Source organism: Perca flavescens, chromosome 6, assembly GCF_004354835.1.
Source record: "Perca flavescens isolate YP-PL-M2 chromosome 6, PFLA_1.0, whole genome shotgun sequence".
Classification (NCBI taxonomy): Eukaryota; Metazoa; Chordata; class Actinopteri; order Perciformes; family Percidae; genus Perca; species Perca flavescens.
Genome location: NC_041336.1, coordinates 3,052,687 through 3,074,240, shown reverse-complemented (window position 1 = coordinate 3,074,240; position 21,554 = coordinate 3,052,687). Strand labels below are relative to the sequence as shown.

The window sequence follows — 21,554 nt, the reverse complement described above, 5'->3', positions numbered from 1 at the left end:
AGTTAACATTAGTAATTACTGATCACTAACATGATAGTTAACATTAGTAATTATTGATCACTAACATGTTAGTTAACATTAGTAATTACTGATCACTAACATGTTAGTTAACATTAGTAATTACTGATCACTAACATGCTAGTTAACATTAGTAATTACTGATCCCTAACATGCTAGTTAACATTAGTAATTATTGATCACTAACATGCTAGTTAACATTAGTAATTACTGATCACTAACATGCTATTAACATTAGTTAACATTAACATGCTAGTTAACATTAATTACTGATCACTAACATGCTAGTTAACATTAGTAATTACTGATCACTAACATGCTAGTTAACATTAGTAATTATTGATCACTAACATGCTAGTTAACATTAGTAATTAAACCTAAACAGATAATGGAAGTCCAAACAGCCTGTGAGCTTCTCCTGTACTATACGGTAATTCCTCTACTGTGTGACAGTAAGTCTCGTGGTTATGACCCAATCGTTAGCCTATTGTTATAAAAGCGTTCTGCTACGGAGCCATAACGTGAGATACAAGGTAATGGAGCCTTTTATACATTGTCGTGTTTCTTTAGAAATAAACAACAGACAAATAGAGTCTTTAAACGCTTCAGATGTAAAGTTATTCTCTCTCAAAGTGACGTCAGAATGAATGGGAGTCAATGGGATGCTAACGGGAGGTGATGGCTTGGTAGCAACAAAATGGCGCCATAGGAGCTTCGAGTTCTGAGAAAAAAAAAGTCTAAATATTTTGAGGGAAAAAAGTCTAAATAATTTCAGAATAGAAATCAGTAATAGCTACTATTACTATGTTCAAGCCAAAGAGGTTTTCATGAAGGTGTTTAACATTAGTTTGATGTGAATAAAAATCGCCGCTGTCTTCTAAGTTTGTTTCAAATGTGTTTTATTGATGATGATGAATAATAAATATTTTGACTTTTTTTCTTAAAATATTTTGACTTTATTCCTAAAAACATTTAGATTTTTTTTGATGATGAGATAATTTCTGATTAATCTTGTCAAAATTCAAAATCTTTTTTTTTTAAATTTTGCCAGGGTTTTTTATGTCTGGTAGAATCTATCTCTGTTGATCCTGTTTGTTACACTGGACCAGTGTACACTAGTGTCCGTACTTAGGTAAACAAGACAACATTAATCTACATTCACATCCCCACTATAATATGCACTTTAAGATGATTTCTGTTTGACTAATTGCTAATTTAACTCCCCTTTTAAAACTGACCTCACTTGTAATCTGTGTTTAATGCAGTGGTAATATGTTCCAGTTTGACATCGCCCTATACATTACAGAAGGGCTTTAGTCAAGACCACCTTTGTCGAGTCCAAGATCAGGACTAGTCAAGACCAAGTCCAAAAAGGTTAGAGTTGGAGTCAAGACCGAGTCCAGGACAGAAATAAATAATGGCCAGGATCTCCGGGAAAAGGCACGATATGTGAGTCTCCATTTTAAACATCACTGCAGGTTGAGTGCTTTTGATGTTGATTGCGGGCAACAATACTGTCGTGGTTGGCTCGCCGAAACTCTAAAGCCGAAGTTGCTGGCTGGCTCGGCAACGTTAGCTAACGTCCAATAGCAAACGTACAGGCTAACTATAGCCAGTTGGCTTTGTGTGTAACGTAATACAAACCCACCCATCTTGTGGGAGCAAAGCTTAATATTTCATTCAATAAAATGATGGTACAAAAGGAGCACTAACGCCACAGGTCTTATGTTGACAATTAGGACGCAGATATAGGAAACTCCAAAGGCAGTCATGATATTTACCTAGCAGGCTAGGCTAACGCTGTTGCGCTAACGTTAGCAAATGTCGGCGTAGCGTTAGCTAGCTGTCTAAACTTGTGAAAAGCCAAAAACATCCCCACTGAAGCTGTGTTTCACTTTCCATCCAATATTATTATAAACATAATAAAGACACCTGGACTAGGTCAAGACCAAAAGCCATATTTGGCCAGACCAGGGCCAGAGACCGAGACAAGTCCGAGACCAGAGAAAAACCGACTCAAGTCAGGTCTTGGACGGTAGTCTACAGCCCTGCATTACAGTTTTCTTTATGGCATTAGTTTTAGGTAAAGGTAGCGTGAAGCGTCTCATGAAGGCTTGCCTAGTGTTGTGATAGTGTCTGTCACGTGTTAATGTCAAAGGTCATCATGTGACGTGGGGTGGAATTAATTTCATCATTCTATTTGCCAAATGATAAGCAGACATCTTCTAATTAATTTTACTAATGTTGTACCTTTTCTCATAGAACTAAAATCTATACTCATGTCACTTAGATTGTTAACCCTTGTGTTGACTTTGGGTCAAATAGCCCAGTTTTATATCAGAAAATATGGGACGTAGAAATAAGCGCTGAAAATGAAGAAAAATTGTAAGAAAAAAAGTCGTCAAAAACGTCGGGAAAAATGTCTTTTTTCCAAGGTTGACCGGAAGACCACACCAACAAAACAAGCATTAAACTTGTAGAAACTATAGAGCTTTTTTCCCCTGAAACCTCTGCCTACTTGCAAATGCTGGAAGTTTAGCATCCACGTTAAAATGGACTAATGACCACCAAAGCGCAAGGGAGGTGCAGAGAAATTACGGGAGAAAAAGATTAAGAATCTACAGGTGGATGCCTCAAAATGTGCCAAATTTCTAACATGTTTGGGGCTGGAGTAGCTGCTTCAACATCAGCATTACCTGAAGTAGAGGAAGGAGGAGAGGTGGCTGGCTATACAGAGAAGCAGAAACAACATCATGACAGGGAAGAAGAGGAGGAGGAGGCGAGTGACCATGACAGGGCCATGGGAGCGAGTGAGGAAAAGATGGAAGAGAGTAGTTGACAATATGGTAAGGAGTAGGCAAATTAACTCTCAGGAAGGGACGGAGGCTGTGTGTGTGTGTGTGTGTGTGTGTGTGTGTGTGTGTGTGTGTGTGTGCGTAATGTGCGCCTCAAGACGCTTTATACTTCCAAAACTCAGAACAAATAGATATAAACACTCCTTTGTACCTGCAGCCATTCTACTTTTTAATTCTATAAAGAACCATAGATAACTTGATTTATTATTTATGTTTTTAAATTTGCCTGCAAGGTACGCAATCTCTGTATTGTGTGTACGATTGTGTGTGATTTTATTACACTACCTGCTGCATAACAAATTGTCCCACTGGGGGACAAATAAAGTAACTTAACTTGACTTGACTTGAAGTCATAACGACAACAAGCAGTTTGTCTGTAACATTAAAGTCAGGTAACCTAACTGTTTAAGCTTACATTGAAAATACTAGTGGTTGGCCTGTTGGGTAGCTGAAAAGTCTGTGATCTATAAAATCAGTGTTGATACAAGCATCAGTGTTCCTTGAATTGCTTAATTAGTTTCTCTTGTATTAGTGCTCTTTTTACAGAGCATATACTACTCTCAGCTTTATTGTAGCTTTTGGGAAGGTTGTGTTTAGCAGACAAAGTGACAAAATATGAATCTTACAATAGTTACAACAGTTAACAGTTTTTAAAAGTTGCTAAGCCAAAATTAAGCAAAATGGTAATAATAACTAGAAAACTAGCTAACAGTAAATCTGCTTTTTCATATGTCCTGAAAAGTGAGGACAACACGGCCTACAGTAAACAAAGTCCAAAGTCAAGGAACCACTCCTCATCCTGGCAGGAATCAAAGCTTGATAACCCCACAGTGGATTGTATAATGACAATAAAGCTGTACCTTGAACCAGGATCCCTTGATAAGACAGTCACACATACAGTAAGTCACACTCAGTCAGTCGTCACTGAGAGGTGAAATGGCGCAGAAAGGAGTTCAGCTGGACCGGGAAACCTGGATCTACTGAAGGATCCGGTGACTACTCCCTGTGGACACAACTACTGCATGAACTGTATTAAAAGCCACTGGGATGTAGAGGATCGTAAGTACAGCTACAGCTGCCCTCAGTGCAGGAAGACATTCACACCGAGGCCTGTCCTGCTGAAAAACACCATGTTATCAGATTTAGTGGAGGAGCTGAAGAAGACTGGACTCCAAGCTGCTCCTGCTGATCACTGCTATGCTGGAGCTGAAGATGTGGCCTGTGATGTCTGCACTGGGAGAAAACTCAAAGCACACAAGTCCTGTCTGCAATGTCTGGCTTCTTTCTGTGAGAAACACCTCCAGCTTCATTATGAATCAGAGACATTCAAGAAACACAAGCTGGTGGAGCCGTCCAAGAAGCTCCAGGAGAACGTCTGCTCTCATCATGATGAGGTGATGAAGATGTTCTGTCGTACTGATCAGCAACTTATCTGTTATCTCTGCTCTGTGGAGGAACATAAAGGCCACGACATAGTCTCAGCTGCAGCAGAAAGGACTGAGAGGCAGAAAAAGCTCAAGGGGAGTCGACAAAACATCCAGCAGAGAATCCAGGACAGAGAGAAAGATGTGAAGCTGCTTCAACAGCAGGCGGAGGCCATCCATCGCGCTGCTGATAAAGCAGTGAAGGACAGCGAGAAGATCTTCACTGAGCTGATCCGTCTCCTGGAGAAAAGAAGCTCTGATGTGAAGCAGCAGGTCAGATCCCAGCAGAAAAGAGAAGTGAGTCGAGTCAGAGAGCTTCAGGAGAAGCTGGAGCAGGAGATCACTGACCTGAAGAGGAAAGACGCTGAGCTGAAGAAGCTCTCACACACAGAGGATCACAACCAGTTTCTACACAACTACCCCTCACTGTCACCACTCAACCAATCAGCATCCAGCATCCATATCTGTCCTCTGAGCTGCTTTGAGGACGTGACAGCAGCCGTGTTAGAAGTCAGAGATAAACTACAGGACGTCCTGAGAGAGAAGAGGACAAACGTCTCACCGACAGGGACTGAAGTGGACGTTTTACTGCCACAACCAGAGCCCAAGACCAGAGCTGGATTCTTAAAATATTCACGTGAAATCACACTGGATCCAAACACAGCAAACACACAGCTTTTATTATCTGAGGGGAACAGGAAAGCAACAGTAATGAGTCAAACACAGTCTTATTCTAGTCACCCAGACAGATTCACTAACATATATCAGGTCCTGAGTAGAGAGAGTCTGACTGGATGTTGTTACTGGGAGGTGGAGAGGAGAGGGGAAGTTAATGTAGCAGTCTCATACAAGAATATCATCAGAGCAGGGTGGTCGGATGAATGTGAATTTGGATTCAATGACAAATCTTGGGCGTTATATTGTAACAACAACAGTTATATATTTTGGTCCAACAAAGTCCAAACTCCCGTCTCAGGTCCTGAGTCCTCCAGAGTAGGAGTGTACCTGGATCACAGTGCAGGTATTCTGTCCTTCTACAGTGTCTCTGAAACCATGACTCTCCTCCACAGAGTCCAGACCACATTCACTCAGCCCCTCTATGCTGGACTAGAGTTTTATGGTTTTGATGACTTTTGTGGCCTTCTCTCGACTAATGGAGACTCTGCTGAGTTGTGTAAACTAAAATAGACAGAAGTCATTTAAGGGTAAAATTCTGTGTTTCTTCAACTTATTTAGTCTCCATGTTTGTTGCTGACAGCTGATTGGTGTGACAATTTATATTTTTTCACGATACTTTTTTGGGCATTTTCCGCCTTTATTTTGATAAGATAGCTAGGTGGGAAAAGGGAGAGAGAGAGAGAGAGAGAGAGAGGGAATACATGCAGGAAATCGTCACAGGTGGGACTTGAACCCTGGACCTCTGCGTCGAGGCATAAACGTCTCAATATATGTGCGCTTACTCTACCCGCTGAACCAACCTGGCCACTTTTCAAAATTTTTTGTCACTGTTTGACGTTTTTCATGCGTTTACACATTTTTGGGGCATTTTTCTTATTTCTTTTTGCTTCTATCAACATTTTTTGTGACTTTTTTCGACATTTATTTGCTTTTATCAACGTTTATGTAAATTAGTTTGACGTTTTTGTCTCTTGTATTGACATTTTAGAAGTGATGAGATGTTTTTTGTTTGTTGAGAAAATCATTTGGGGAGTCCCAGAATCTCTCAATGTGCTCAGTAGAGATCTGTTATTTTACCTTTGATTGTTGAAACAGGACGATATGTTAAAAAAGATCTTTACTAGGGCTGAAACGATTCCTCGAATAACTCGAATAATTCAATTACAAAAAAATCGACGATGGACGATGAAACTACACCAAACACAACAAACAGCTGATTGTTGCGCATCTCTCTCTCTCTGTCTCTCTCTCTCTCTCCACGGAGAAACAGCTGATCAACGATCTAATAGTATAAGTGTAACAGAGCTGTGTGACATTATAATCAAATATATTAATGAAAATAGGTTGAGTGTAACTAATATTTACATATAGGCCTACTGTATATACAGATCAGTCTCAGGTTGAAACTTGTAGTTCTGAAAGTTAAGTTGCACAACTTAATGTAATGTTTGTGTATGCCTTAGTTTGAGGATGATATCATTTAAAAAAAAAAAATCTTTAAAAACAATGTAATATGGCACTTAAATGAACTTAATATGTTTAGTTTTTTGAGAGATTATATTGTAAGCAATGTAGGCAATACAAATGTTGCTTTTTTTCCCTAGTTTAGGTTGTTTAAAAACGCAAAAAATAAAATATCCGATTAATCGATCGATAAAGTGCTAGATTAATCGATTACAAAAAGAATCGATAGTTGCAGCCCTAATCTCTACCGAGATGATCTGTAGATATTAGCTGTTGTTTGTTATTCATGTATTTCTCCAAGTTATGTATCTGCGGGACAGGAAGATGTCTGTTAAATAGCGGTGTCTTGTAATCCCATGTGGGACGGGCCAAATGTTTGGTGTGACACAGAAATCAAATCAAACTAAAAGTGTATTTAGTTTCTCTTCCACTGCATGGCTCTGAAGAGAGAAAGCACCAGACCTCCTTTATCCTACACACGTTGTTCTCTTTGTGGACATTTGTAAAGAAATCTAGATTTACATTTATTTGTTTGGCCGACCAAAATGTTGTTATCATAATCATAATCAATAAGTCATTCTTCTCTTTTCCATAGCTGAGATTCTGGTTCTGTGTGGATGAAGTGAATGTGTTCATGAAATCATTGAACAAGAGTCTTTGAACAGACTTTACTGATGGCATGTGTGAACAAACTGAAGCTTTACATGATGAATAAACTAACATGAACAAAGTATTTTCTTCCTGTCTTCATTCCAGGGTTTCATACAAAGCTGACAGAGAAAATGTGAAACTGATATGAGAGTATAACTGAGGCACTTTTCCTCCTGAAACACCACAAAGTACAGTGTTCATGTTTAGAGTCAGTCAGTCTCTGTCCTTTCAACTCTCCTCACTAAAACTGCTCCGTCACAGAGAAATGAGCAGTGTTTTCTATCACTTGTTCACAGCGATTAAGTAGAGTGTGTTAAAAGAATTAAAAGAACAATAAAAGGTTTATCATGGCTGTACTAACCAGTCCCTCCAGAAAAACGTGATTATGCGATCGCATAATTCAACGCATAATCAGCCAAAGTCCGCATAGTTATGCGGGGGGCGACTTTCACCGCATAAATTGCCGATTTCCGCGACGTGAACATCATCAAAAAGCAGGGTGTCGGTGTGTTTTTTTCATCAAACCGCAGTTTTTATTATTTATTATTTATTATTTCATCGCATAAAATTGCATAAATATCCCGTATATTCTATCGCATTTTTTAAGAAAACATTGCCGCATAATCAAGGATTTTTGCCCCGCAACAATCACAAAAAAAATCTGGATCTTTCTGGAAGGACTGATTAATAACCCTTATAAATGTAAATGATCATTCCCAATCTTACAGAGACGGAGAGTGTAGGTATATGTAAGGAGATAACATAGACACAGGCTAATTACTGATCACTAACATGCTAGTTAACATTAGTAATTACTGATCACTAACATGCTAGTTAACATTAGTCATTAAACCTAAACAGCTAATGGAAGTCCAAACTGCCTGTGAGCTTCTCCTGTACTATACGGTAATTCCTCTACTGTGTGACAATAAGTCTCGTGGTTATGACCCAATCGTTAGCCTATTTTTATAAAAGCGTCTGCTACGGAGCCATAACGTGAGATACAAGGTAATGGAGCCTTTTATACTTTGTCGTGTTTCTTTAGAAATAAACAATGGACAAATAGAGTCTTGAAACGCTTCAGATGTAAAGTTATTCGCTGTCAAAGTGACGACAAAATGAATGGGAGTCAATGGGATGCTAACGGGAGGTGATGGCTTGGTAGCATCAAAATGGCGCCATAGGAGGTTCGAGTTCTGAGAAAAAAAAAAAGTCTAAATAATTTCAGAATAGAAATCAGTAATAGCTACTATTACTATGTTCGAGCCGAAGAGGTTTTCATGAAGGTGTTTAACATTAGTTTAATGTGAACGTAAGTATCTGTTTATATATTCTGTACGTTAACAGGATGAAACCTGCTGTAAATATAAGAACCATAAAAGAGTTTCACACGATTATATATTTTGTAATAATTTAATCTAAAGTCTTTTATTTTCTCCGGGCCTCCCAAGTCTCAGATTAAAACTATGAAATGTGATAGTGTTAAATATTTATGGTTTTCATTTATTAAGAATACAAATCACCGCCGTCTTCTCAGTTTGTTTCAAATGTGTTTTATTGATGATGATGAATAATGAATATTTTGACTTTTTTCACTTGTCAAAATTCAAAAGATATATTTTTTAATTTGTTACAACCACTATCACACTCAGTCCAATGTGCAGTCAGATTCATTGTGTTGTGTAACAGTTAAGATCACTTTACTGGCAGTGTCTCAGTTGTTTTAGTGAGTAACCAACTTGAGTACTCTAGCTACATAATTTAATGTGAGAACACAAATATTGAAATTACATAAAATGCCGTGATAAATTAGCCTGAAGCTAACGGTACCTGTTCAGGTGGAAATTAGCCAACTAGGTGTCCTTTTGGGCTCTAAGCTGTCTCCATCTCCAAGTCAAATTATTTAGACTTTTTTTCTCAAATTATTTAGACTGTTTCTCAAATTATTTAGACTTTTTCTCAATTTATTTAGACTTTTTCTCAAATTATTTAGACTTTTTTTTCTCAAATTAGACTTTTTCTCAAATTATTTAGACTTTTTCTCAAATTATTTAGACTTTTTCTCAAAATATTTAGTAATAGTAATATAATGACGGATGGATTCTTCACTCATTCTGCACAAAAACAAATGCCTTTAACTTTTCTCAGGCAATAATTTATCCAGAAACGAACTCACCCATATTGTTAGAGAAGCTTTAGTCTCAGATTTCAAATACATCTCCAATATCTACCTACTGTTAGAAACATGCCAGGTTTTTTTTTATGTATGGTAGATCCTGTTTGTTACACTGGACCAGTGTACACTAGTGTCCGTACTTAGGTAAACAACACGATATTAATCCACATTCACATCCCTACTATAATATGCACTTTAAGATGATTTTGGTTTGACTAATTGCTAATTTAACTCCCTTTTTGAAACTGACCTCACTTGTAATCTGTGTTTAATGCAGTGGTAATATGTTCCAGTTTGACATAGCAGGCAGGGCTATAGTCAAGACCACCATTGTCGAGTCCAAGATCAGGACTAGTCAAGACATAGTCAAGACCGAGTCCAAAAAGGTTTGAGTCGGAGTTGTAAGAAATAAAAATAATCAGTCAAGCTGGCTATGCTTTATGAGGATACAAATCATAGTTGAATTATAGTTGTGTGTTTAGTGGAAGAGCACTGTGACAGCTTAGTCACGCAAAATGAGAAAAGAATACTGTTGTACGTGCAGAAAGCAGCACTGTATGACGGTGGTCAGAAAGCAACAAGAGTGCAGCAACAAAGTTAAAATCAGTTTGATATCAGTTTGACCATGAGAATAAGTTACTCCTCAACCTGTGACAGGCAACAGCGGCGCATTGTTCTCTCTGACCATCAGCATAGTTAAAGTCTGCCTAAGAACTGATGAAGAGGGCGTGTGCCAAAAAACTGGGACCAATCTGTGCACCAACCAGGGGAGGCTAAGTCTAAACCACGGTACTCCTCCAACTTTTAATAAACAAATCAAAATGCTCTTAGAGACTGATATATGAATTCATGTATAAGCCAGAAAATTCTGTCTGATGAGAGAAGCCTGTGTGCCTGCTCAATTGGACCCATGTACACGTTAATGCTCTTATGATTTTACTTAAATAAATACTTGTTAAACTGTTAAGTCCTCTTCTTGCCTACTTAGTGGATTTTGAGACACGACAAAGTGGTGACCCTGACGTGATCCACCAAGTGGCGCCAGAGGACTTTCCCCTGAATTGAGCAGACAGGACGGACTCCAGTTTTTCCTTCACTCAAAACAGCGCGCTGTCAAAAATAAGGTAAGCAGAGACCTGTTAATATCTAACTTCTGCACATTGAGCATAACCAAATTTTTGAGAGAAGAAGAACAAGAGTGCCATTGGTAAATTGAATGAAATCTTAAGAGTATAAAAGAAAACTAAACAGTAAAACAAAATTGCAAAATAAGAACTGTTAACAGAGTGAAAAGAAAGCCTGTAAAAAGCTCCTGGTCCACTGTGACCGGGGAGTTGGGCAACAAAAATTCGATCTAAAGAAAGCCTGTAAAAAGCTCCTGGTCCGCCGTGACCGGGGAGTTGGGCAACAAAAAATAAATCTAAATTAGCCTGTAAAAAGCTCTTGGTCCACTGTGATCGGAGAGTTGGGCAAAAAAAATTAAATCTAAATTAGACCTGTAAAAAGCTCTTGGTTCATTGAGACCGGAGAGTTGGGCAAAACTAAAATCAAAGAGGTAAACCTTCGAAGGTTCAATGGTCTGACGAGACATATAAATTGGCTATAAGAGACTCGTAAAAAGCTTTTGATCTACAACTGGTCGGAAATTTGAGTACATTGGGTGAAATAAAACCGTAAAAAGCTCTTGGTTAGAAAAATCGGAGAGTTGGTTTAATTTGACTTAATTAGAGGAATCGCAGTCGGTTGGTTGGTAGATACTGTAAAAAGCCAATGGTTGGTTATTCAATCGGTTGGTTGGTAGATACTGTAAAAAGCCAATGATTGTGAATTCACCGTAAAAAGCTCTTGGTTAGAAAAATCGGAGAGTTGGTTTAATTTGACTTAATTAGAGGAATCTCAGTCGGTTGGTTGGTAGATACTGTAAAAAGCCAATGATTGTGAATTCAATGCAATGACAGAAAACATTTTACATTTCGATACGGAGGCAGATTTTGAAGTATCTTGTGAAGAGAATAAAATTACTAGAGCACTGTTTGATTTTGAGGTATACTGTGAAGAGGATAAAATTAATAAGGCACAGCTTGAAGTAGAAACAATTACTAGTGAAGGTTCATTGTGTGAAGTGTCCGAACGGACAGGGGAGAATACTTTAGGAAAAGAGTGAAACAGTAACAGGTAGTGGTGACGAAGTGAGTTTAGAGCTAGACTCAGATTTTGAGTGCAACATACAGCAGGACAAGAGATAAATTGACACTTTGAAAAGCAGAGACAATTGTTTGTTGAAAATATATACGGTTTCTTATATATAGTGTGTTTCGGGTGCTGTTGGGAACTGTATCATGGCATAAAGAAGTGAAAGATTGTGCATACAGTGCTGAAATGGAAGAACTGAAAGCTTTTCTGTTGGTGAAACTGGGGAAGAAAGCACCGGGGGGGCAGCAGAAACAATGGGTTGAGACAGGGAAAAAGATACTCTGTAAGTGGGAAAAGGAAGGACTGTTGGCAGACATAGGGAGAGATGAGAGTGTATTGAGAACTTTGAATATCAGAGCAGAGAGTCAGGCACGAGTGGCAGACACAGAATGGAAAGAAAAAGGTAGTAGGTGGGGGCCTGCATGGGGGCGTAAACAAAAGAAGGCCGTGGAGAAAGATGTCACAAGGGGGCTGACTGAACTGCTGGGTAAACTGAAAAGGAAAAATGATAAGTTGGCAACATCTGGTGGCACAACTGAAGTAGTACCAGAAAAGACTAATAATAACCCAACTACAGCCACTGCCAGCATGTACCCTTCCCTGCCACAACCAACAGCACCTCCATCCTACGAGGCTATAACAGTGGTTCAAGCTCCTGTGGTGCCAGTGAAGAGAGGTGTACTGGAAGTGAATGGAAGAGTTCTGGATCTGGACATCCCCCAACACAACGACCTGGCAAATCTGGTGAAATGCACAGCTGACCTGACTGACACAGTTGACAAACTAGAAAATCAAATGGAAAACACCAGAGCAGAAATGAGCCAGCTCAAGGGGGAATCCATGGTTGGGACCCCCAGGACCATCCACTGCATCACTCCAACTGCCACCATCACAATCAACGCCTCAACTCCTGCCCCAACCTCGGTCCCAGAGCACTCCTAGAGGGGGTCTGCAAGTGAGACCACCTCCTTTTGATCCATTTGTAAATGAGTATGCCCCCTCAGATAAAGTCTCCAAACACTTTGACTACACCTTCTCCAGCCACACCTCAGCGGTTAGCTTGAAGGAAACAGGAACTGACGTATCCTGTACTGACGATGAAGATGAAAAGCAGCACAGAATTACAAAACACTTCACCAAAAGGGGTCCCCCACACGATGGAGCCATGCAGAAACTGCAGCTGCAAGGTGTGTTTGAAGGAGAAGCGAAGGTCATGGATGAAGCAAGAAGAGAATATGACCTTAGAGACAGACCCAAAAAAGGGGGGACCGGAGCTTTCCCTATTATGGAACACCCCTCAACCAACTTTAGAGTGTATGTGCCATTTAAACACAGAGATCTGGAGGGGTTACTGGATGACCTCCCGCCAATCACCCAGGGAGCTGGACCATGTTGGCATCTTGATGTTTCTGTCAAGAACGGACATGTTCATGCCGCTCTTTTCCAGAAAAAAGGGGGAGACAGGTTAGTGCTAACCTACCACAGCTCAAAATTGGACACTATTGAACAAGGACAAACATCAGAGCAATGCATTCACGTTCAGTACTGAACGAAAACTGAAAATACAGAAGGAGCTGAGACAACCCCACATCACTTTTGTAACCTCAGCCATTAATTTGGCAGACAAAATGGGACACGGAAAACCCCACAGCTGTGAAGAAGTGGCAGCACAAGAACTGAAACTCAGGCCAGACCTGAAAAACGAACCTCTGCCAGATGCACAACATTGGCTGTACACAGATGGATGCTGCTACAAAGGAGAAAATGGAAATGTGGCTGCGTATGCGGTGATGGAACAACAAGCAGACGGTACACACACCGAAGTGGACTCAGGAATAATACCACAACCTGCATCAGCACAAATGGCTGAAATATTGGCACTCACAAAAGCACTGCAGTGGTCAGAAGGGAAAAGGGTCAATAACTACACAGACTCAGCATACGCACATGGAGCGGTGCATATAGATGGACCACAATGGCAGAAGAGGAATTTCCTGACCACCAGCAAGACTCCTGTCAAGCACAAGGATCAACTGGTAACCCTACTGGAAGCAGTAAAAGCGCCAGCAGCAGTGGCAATAATGAAGTGCAAAGGACATGACAAAGCAGACACAAGGGTGGCAAAAGGAAATGAAGCAGCAGACCAAAGAGCCAAAGAAGTTGGAGGGTACACTCCCAGACAAATGACACTACAACCAGAGGGAGGACCAACAGAACTAACCACAGAAAACATAAAAGACATCCAAGAAGAGGCCGGACCATATGAACATTCAGAATGGCAGAGAAAAGGAGCATGCAAGGATAAAGACGGCATTTGGAGGTCACACACTGGACACATAGTGGCTCCGGCAAAGCTATGTCGACTATTGTTCCCAACCATGCACGGCCCCACCCATGAGGGAACCAGAAGAACCCTGACAAACATGAAAGAACTATGGTGGCACCCATGGATGTCAGACATCATCACCAACTTTGTGGAAGAATGTGACACATGCAACAAACACAATAACAAGAAACCATTCAAGGCCCCAGCAGGAAAATTCCCTGTGCCTACAGCCCCTTTTCAAGAAATCACCATAGATTTCACAGATATGGGGCCAGAGAACAGAGTAGGGGGAAAAAGGTATCACCTTGTAATGGTAGACAGATTCACAAAATGGGTTGAAGCGATACCAAGTAAAGATGAAACAGCACAGACAGTTGTAAAATGGCTGAAAAATGAACTAGTACCCAGATATGGCGTACCACGCACAATAAGATCAGACAATGGATCTCATTTTGCTAACAAACATCTACAGAAAGTAGAAGAGGCATTAGGGATCATACACAGATATGGGTCAGTTTATCATCCACAATCACAGGGATTAGTGGAGAGGGCCAACCAGACACTGAAAAGAAAAATCGCTAAAGCATGTGAAGGTACAAAACTAACATGGGTAGAAGCACTGCCATTAGCTCTTATGTCCATGCGCAGTTCCCCAGGATCCGATACACACTAATCTCCTCATGAATTACTGACTGGAATAAAAATGCCAGGCCCACCTAGGGATGGAGGTCATATGCCATCCCTGGATGTGTGTAAACAAGAATATGATGACTACATGAAGGCATTGACCAGCCTTACTTCAGTTTTATCTGAACAGGTCGCCAGAGCACAGACCCCGGGAGAAGAGGAGCCCCGGAGCAGTGTCAAGGTAGGTGACTGGGTGCGAGTGAAAGTCCACAAGAGAAAGTGGACCGAGCCCAGGTGGGTTGGACCGTACGAAGTGAGGGAGGTTACCTCACACTCTGTCCAAGTAAAAGGCAAGGCAGGAGCTGCTTGGCACCACCTGACACATTGTGCCCCAGCACCTACACCTTCCCGTGATTTGAGGGAAGTTAGAGCTGATTTGATCAACAATGCCGCTCCCGTTCAAACTTAGGCAATCAGGCCAAGGGAGTGAACCCAGACAAAAATACTACTATGGATGCACATGGAAGGTCTGGGTAGGTATGCTAATATCTACAGCCATACTCGTTATGTTGTTATTTTGGTTCATAGATACCAAATATGACAAGAAGGGAGGTTCAGGTGACTAGAACAAAGGGACAGATCACATGTCATTTATTAGGGGACACAAGAACAGCCCTATTAGACCTATGCGACATAGTGCCATGCACCACCAAAGACAGAAGAGAGGAAGTCATATACATATGCGTCACGACCAACTCAGACAAGTGGTGTAGCAGTTGGAAGTGTGCCATAGCTAACACAGGCTCAGATTGGGTAAAATTTGGGGTGTGAACCATATGATATAATGCACCTTACGATAACACATAGGGACCTGAAATCCAGACTGAGTGTAGGTAGAAAGCAGGAAGGACGATGCCAGGAACAGAAATGTAATCCTATATATGTGACGTTGAAGGATCCAAAACCAGAGGATGCAGGGACTTATGTTATGGGATTATATGCTGAAGGGAAAGATCCGTTAGGACAGTTCATCATTCAAGTCACAGACCCATGGAGTAATAGTACACTGTCCACATCCATTACTGTCCAGGTTGACGCAATGAACACAGGTATGGGTGTCCTGAAAGACTCTAAAGGGCCATTAGTAAAATATTTGAACCTAGAGGACTTTACCATTGAGGAAAGGTTGGAGATGGAAACTGGTTTCACACCCTCAGGTAACACGTGGCTCAAAATGATGAAATATACTGCTAGAACGCATAAAATGTCTGACTGTGTTATCTGTGCTAAAGCAAGACCTCATTTGGGGACAGTACCATTCCCACTCTCACCTGTGGACGACCTTATTGGTTATAATTGTATGTTAAGTCTTTACAGTGATGTGACCATGGAAAGTGATGTCTCTGTCTCGGACCCTGTCTCTCCTGTATCCCAGAGTGCGTGCAATACAACCGCCTCCAGGATTGGTCGTCTACCCTGGTAACTATACTTGCATCACACAACCCAACAGCTCTACCATGAATGTGGGACACCTACCTAAGAAGTTTTGTATGTACACCTACAACACATCTTCGTTCGTTCCCAATGTCACACAGCCGATGTTTAACAATCAGAGTAAGGGACTCGACACAGCCCCGCCTTAGACCATCCTGACCTGCTAAATGGGGGGGAACCTGCGCCTTAGTGTCCCTATTATTGCCGATTACCATGCTTCCTATTAGCGCAGGGAAGCTAGAGGAGACAGTACAGTCTACCTACCACAAACATTCCTTGAAGAGGGCTAAAAGAGATACTGACTTGGGTTTTGGTACATGGGGAGATCCAAGCACCCTGTTCGGATCTATAGATAGTAGGGTGTATATAGATGCAATTGGAATACCAAGGGGTGTACCAGAGGAGTTCAAAGCTCAGAATCAGATAGCAAAGGGTTTTGAATCTATACTGCCCTGGATAACTACAAACAAGAATGTGGACTGGATAAATTATATATACTACAACCAGCAGAGGTTTTTGAACCGGACTAGGGATGGCCTGAGGGGTGTGTCCGAACAATTAGCCGCCTCCTCACTCATGGCATTTCAGAACCGTATGGCACTGGACATGTTGTTGGCAGAAAAGGGGGTGTGTGCCACATGTTTGGAGATGCTTGTTGTACATTTATTCCCAATAATACTGCCCCGGATGGTAGCCTCACTAGAGCCTTGGAGGGGTTGACCTCTCTAGACAATGAACTAGCAGAGAACTCGGGTGTGGCTGAAAACCCCATCACCAGTTGGCTGGAGGACGTTTTTGGCAAATACAAAGCAATTGTGCTCTCCATTCTTATGTCCATGGCAGTGTTTCTGGGCATATTGGTGTGTTGTGGATGCTGTTGCATCCCTTGTTGTCGCACTCTGGTGAACAGATGGATTGATGTGGCTCTGACCAAAAAAGATCCCCAGAAAGATGCTCCTCCAGCCTACTCCATGCCCCTGTTGGGGATGGAAGATGGTGATGAGACTGATTCGGACAACGAAGGAAGTGAATCACCAATGTAATGCTATATTAATCTTGCTTCTTCTTCCCCTAGTGCGGCCAATTATTTACCAGTTTGAGGGCCATATAATCCTAAATTTAGTAGTATTCACACCTGAGGTGTGAAAAGGGGGATCTGTAAGAAATAAAAATAATCAGTCAAGCTGGCTATGCTTTATGAGGATACAAATCAAAGTTGAATTATAGTTGTGTGGTTAGTGGAAGAGCACTGTGACAGCTTAGTCATGCAAAATGAGAAAAGGATACTGTTGTACGTGCAGAAAGCAGCACTGTATGACGGTGGTCAGAAAGCAACAAGAGTGCAGCAACAAAGTTAATATCAGTTTGATATCAGTTTGACCATGAGAATAAGTTACTCCTCAACCTGTGACAGGCAACAGCGGCGCATTGTTCTCTCTGACCATCAGCATAGTTAAAGTCTGCCTAAGAACTGATGAAGAGGGCGTGTGCCAAAAGACTGGGACCAGTCTGTGCACCAACCAGGGGAGGCTAAGTCTAAACCACGGTACTCCTCCAACTTTTAATAAACAAATCAAAATGCTCTTAGAGACTGATATATGAATTCATGTGTAAGCCAGAAAATTCAGTCTGATGAGAGAAGCCTGTGTGCCTGCTCAATTGGACCCGTGTACACGTTTATGCTCTTATGATTTTACTTAAATAAATACTTGCCTACTTGGTGGATTTTGAGACACAACAGAGTCAAGACCAAGTCCAGGGGCCTGTTTCATAAAACCAAGATAAGGGATTTAAGCTGGGATTTCCCAGTTATCATGGATGAATTTAGTCTTGACTCGGTTTCACGAAAGCAGAGGCACATAAATCACCATGGAGATTTATTCTGTACAGCTAGCCTGCTCCAGACCAGGCTAACAGCCAGGATTTACTGCATGAACTATATTAAAAGCCACTGGGATGAAAAGGATTGTAAGTACAGCTACAGCTGTCCTCAGTGCAGGAAGACGTTCACACAGAGGCCTGTCCTGCTGAAAAGCACCATGTTATCAGATTTAGTGGAGGAGCTGAAGAAGACTGGACTCCAAGCTGCTCCTGATGATCACTGCTATGCTGGAGCTGAAGATGTGGCCTGTGATGTCTGCACTGGGAGAAAACTCAAAGCACACAAGTCCTGTCTGCAATGTCTGGCTTCTTTCTGTGAGAAACACCTTCAGCCTCATTATGAATCAGAGACATTCAAGAAATACAAGCTGGTGGAGCCGTCCAAGAAGCTCCAGGAGAACGTCTGCTCTCGTCATGATGAGGTGATGAAGATGTTCTGTCGTACTGCTGCCTGCAGCAGCAGTTACGAGGAAGTATGACAGCTTGATGATAAGTAAAGGTTCAGCAAAGGGTCAAAATAGTAGCCCGTTAGGCACGACGTGAAGCCGAGTGAAGTGTAAAATAAATTAATAAATGGCGGCATATGATTAATACGATCAAAAAACAAAAATGTACGCGTTATGCTCGGCCCTTAATCGCATCGCGATTAACATGTTAATGCTGAAAGCCCTAGTTTGTATAATATCTGTTGTATGTTTATTGTTATCGGGCCCCCTCTGAGAAGCTTTTAGTAGCTGATTTGGGGTTTCCCATTTCATGCGGCCTACATATGATCATGGTACCTTCTGAAATTGTGTTTAATGATACAATGATGACGTAGAAATAAACGAAACCATGAACGAAAATAGGCTTCTCTGCTTCACTGTTACTGTATCTGCTGTCTGACGTTAACGTGACTGATTTGTTTGAGCTGTTTTTCTTAACTAGGATTGTGTGAGCTAGGATTTAGTTTCCCTCAGGTGTTTGAGACAGAACCAGTTAGAGTTAAGGTTGCTATATATTTTACTATTTCAAGAGCTGTAAGGCTATAAAGTTTGATCCACTTAATTACAGGACAACTCAGTCATTTAGTAATCTGGGGAGCTGTCTCCAAGCCCTCTGATTCTGAAGAGTTTACCTCCTAATAGCTGAAGTCAGCAGAGTTTTCAAATGAGAAATGAGCTCTTTTGTCAACAAGTTTTGCTGCCTTCCTTATCATGTAATTTTTTTTTACATCAGTACAAACTGCAGCTGCTCTTACAAAGTATGTACTGTTGCCTGCAGTACAGTTTGTAGACAGTCGGGACATAAAACTCTGTGATAACATTACAACTTGAACTTTGAGCCTCTTGCTCAGATATGCTGCACAGAGGATTGTGGGTCAGAAAAGCATGCTGGCTTGCATGCTGCAAAATCTGACCAGAAGCATTAGGACATATATTTGGTATAGTGCTTTTGACATACTATGTATTGGGACAAACTAAATCTTTCCCTCTCATACTAATGGTAGTATGGGCATAGCAACACAGCCAGTATCTCTCCCAAACCATTCCTCTTCCAGGAATGAACAAAGCTTGATAACCCCTCCCTCCTCTTCCTCCTCTCAAACACAGCCAGCTCCACTCTGGGATCATATTTCCTTGTTCCCTCCCCTTCAGAGCTACAGTTTGCAGAGGGGTGTAACCAACATGCTGGGGGAAGTACTACAGCGTGTCACTGCTGTGTTTAGATCAGAGCTCAGACTAGTTTCACTTCTCAGGAAGTGAGACTCAGACAGTCGTTACTGAGCGAGAGGTGAAATGGCGCAGAAAGGAGTTCAGCTGGACCGGGAAACCTTCTCTTGTTCCATCTGTCTGGATCTACTGAAGGATCCGGTGACTACTCCCTGTGGACATAACTACTGCATGGACTGTATTAAATGCCACTGGGATGTAGAGGATTGTAAGTACAGCTACAGCTGTCCTCAGTGCAGGAAGACGTTCACACAGAGGCCTGTCCTGCTGAAAAACACCATGTTATCAGATTTAGTGGAGGAGCTGAAGAAGACTGGACTCCAAGCTGCTCCTTCTAATCACTGCTATGCTGGAGCTGAAGATGTGGCCTGTGATTTCTGCACCGGGAGGAAACTCAAAGCACACAAGTCCTGTCTGCAATGTCTGGCTTCTTACTGTGAGAAACACCTTCAGTTTCATTATGAATCAGAGACATTCAAGAAACACAAGCTGGTGGAGCCGTCCAAGAAGCTCCAGGAGAACGTCTGCTCTCATCATGATGAGGTGATGAAGATGTTCTGTCGTACTGATCAGCAGCTTATCTGTTATCTCTGCTCTGTGGATGAACATAAAGGCCACGACACAGTCTCAGCTGCAGCAGAAAGGACTGAGAGGCAGAGAGAGCTCGAGGGGAGTCGACAGACCATCCAGCAGAGAATCCAGGACAGAGAGAAAGATGTGAAGCTGCTTCAACAGCAGGCGGAGGCCATCAATCTCTCTGCTGATAAAGCAGTGGAGGACTGCGAGAAGATCTTCACCGAGCTGATCCGTCTCCTGGAGAAAAGAAGCTCTGATGTGAAGCAGCAGGTCAGATCCCAGCAGAAAAGAGAAGAGAGTCGAGTCAGAGAGCTTCAGGAGAAGCTGGAGCAGGAGATCACTGAGCTGAAGAGGAAAGACTCTGAGCTGGAGAAGCTCTCACACACAGAGGATCACAACCAGTTTCTACACAACTACCCCTCACTGTCTCCACTCAGCCAATCAGCATCCAACATCCATATCCGTCCTCTGAGCTGCTTTGAGGACGTGACAGCAGCCGTGTCAGAAGTCAGAGATAAACTACAGGACGTCCTGAGAGAGAAGAGGACAAACGTCTCACTGACAGGGACTGAAGTGGATGTTTTACTGCCACAATCAGAGCCCAAGACCAGAGCTGACTTCTTAAAATATTCACGTGAAATCACACTGGATCCAAACACAGCACACACACATCTGTTATTATCTGAGGGGAACAGGAAAGCAACATTTATGAGTCAAACACAGTTTTATTCTAGTCACCCAGACAGATTCACTGGCTGGGAGCAGGTCCTGAGTAGAGAGAGTCTGACTGGATGTTGTTACTGGGAGGTGGAGAAGAGAGGAGCAGTTAATGTAGCAGTCACATGCAAGAATATCAGCAGAGCAGGGAGGTCGTATGAATGTGGATTTGGATTCAATGACAAATCATGGGCGTTGGATTGTACCAACAACAGATATACATTTTGGTACAACAATGTCACTACTCCCGTCTCAGGTCCTGTGTCCTCCAGAGTAGGAGTGTACCTGGATCACAGTGCAGGTATTCTGTCCTTCTACAGTGTCTCTGAAACCATGACTCTCCTCCACAGAGTCCAGACCACATTCACTCAGCCCCTCTATGCTGGACTAGGGTTTTATGGTTCTCCTGGACACTCTGCTGAGTTGTGTAAACTAAAATAGACAGAAGTCATTTAAGGGTTAAATTCAGTGTTTTAACTCTTCGACTTATTTAGTCTCCATGTTTGTTGCTGACAGCTGATTGTTGTGACATTTTATTTTTTTTCACGATATTTTTTGGGCCTTTTCTGCCTTTATTTTGATATGACAGCGAGGTGAGAGAGGGGGAATACATGCAGGAAATCGTCACAGGTGGGACTCGAACCCTGGACCTCTGCGTCGAGGCATAAACCTCTCAGTATATGTGCGCTTACCCTACCCGCTGAACAAACCTGGCCACTTTTCAACATTTTTTGTTAGTGTCATGTTTTCATGTGTTTACAG

At 41.7% G+C, this 21,554-nt stretch overlaps 2 protein-coding genes across 3 annotated transcripts in view; one reads left to right on the top strand and one right to left on the bottom strand.

The window, feature by feature from the left end:
* The window catches only part of dcst1 (DC-STAMP domain containing 1), a 78,428-nt gene that overhangs the window by 35,446 nt on the left and 21,428 nt on the right, over positions 1-21,554 (bottom strand). The gene's annotated exons all lie outside the window — the stretch shown is intronic.
* Positions 19,529-21,391, top strand: LOC114557001 (tripartite motif-containing protein 16-like). The gene has a single exon (XM_028580203.1). It carries the CDS (start codon positions 19,566-19,568, stop codon positions 21,231-21,233), a length of 1,668 nt encoding a protein of 555 aa, XP_028436004.1. The 5' UTR covers positions 19,529-19,565; the 3' UTR covers positions 21,234-21,391.

Coding starts and splice junctions, on each gene's coding strand:
- LOC114557001 (XM_028580203.1), top strand. CDS start 19,566: ATGGCGCAGAAAGGAGTTCAGCTGGACCGGGAAACCTTCTCTTGTTCC.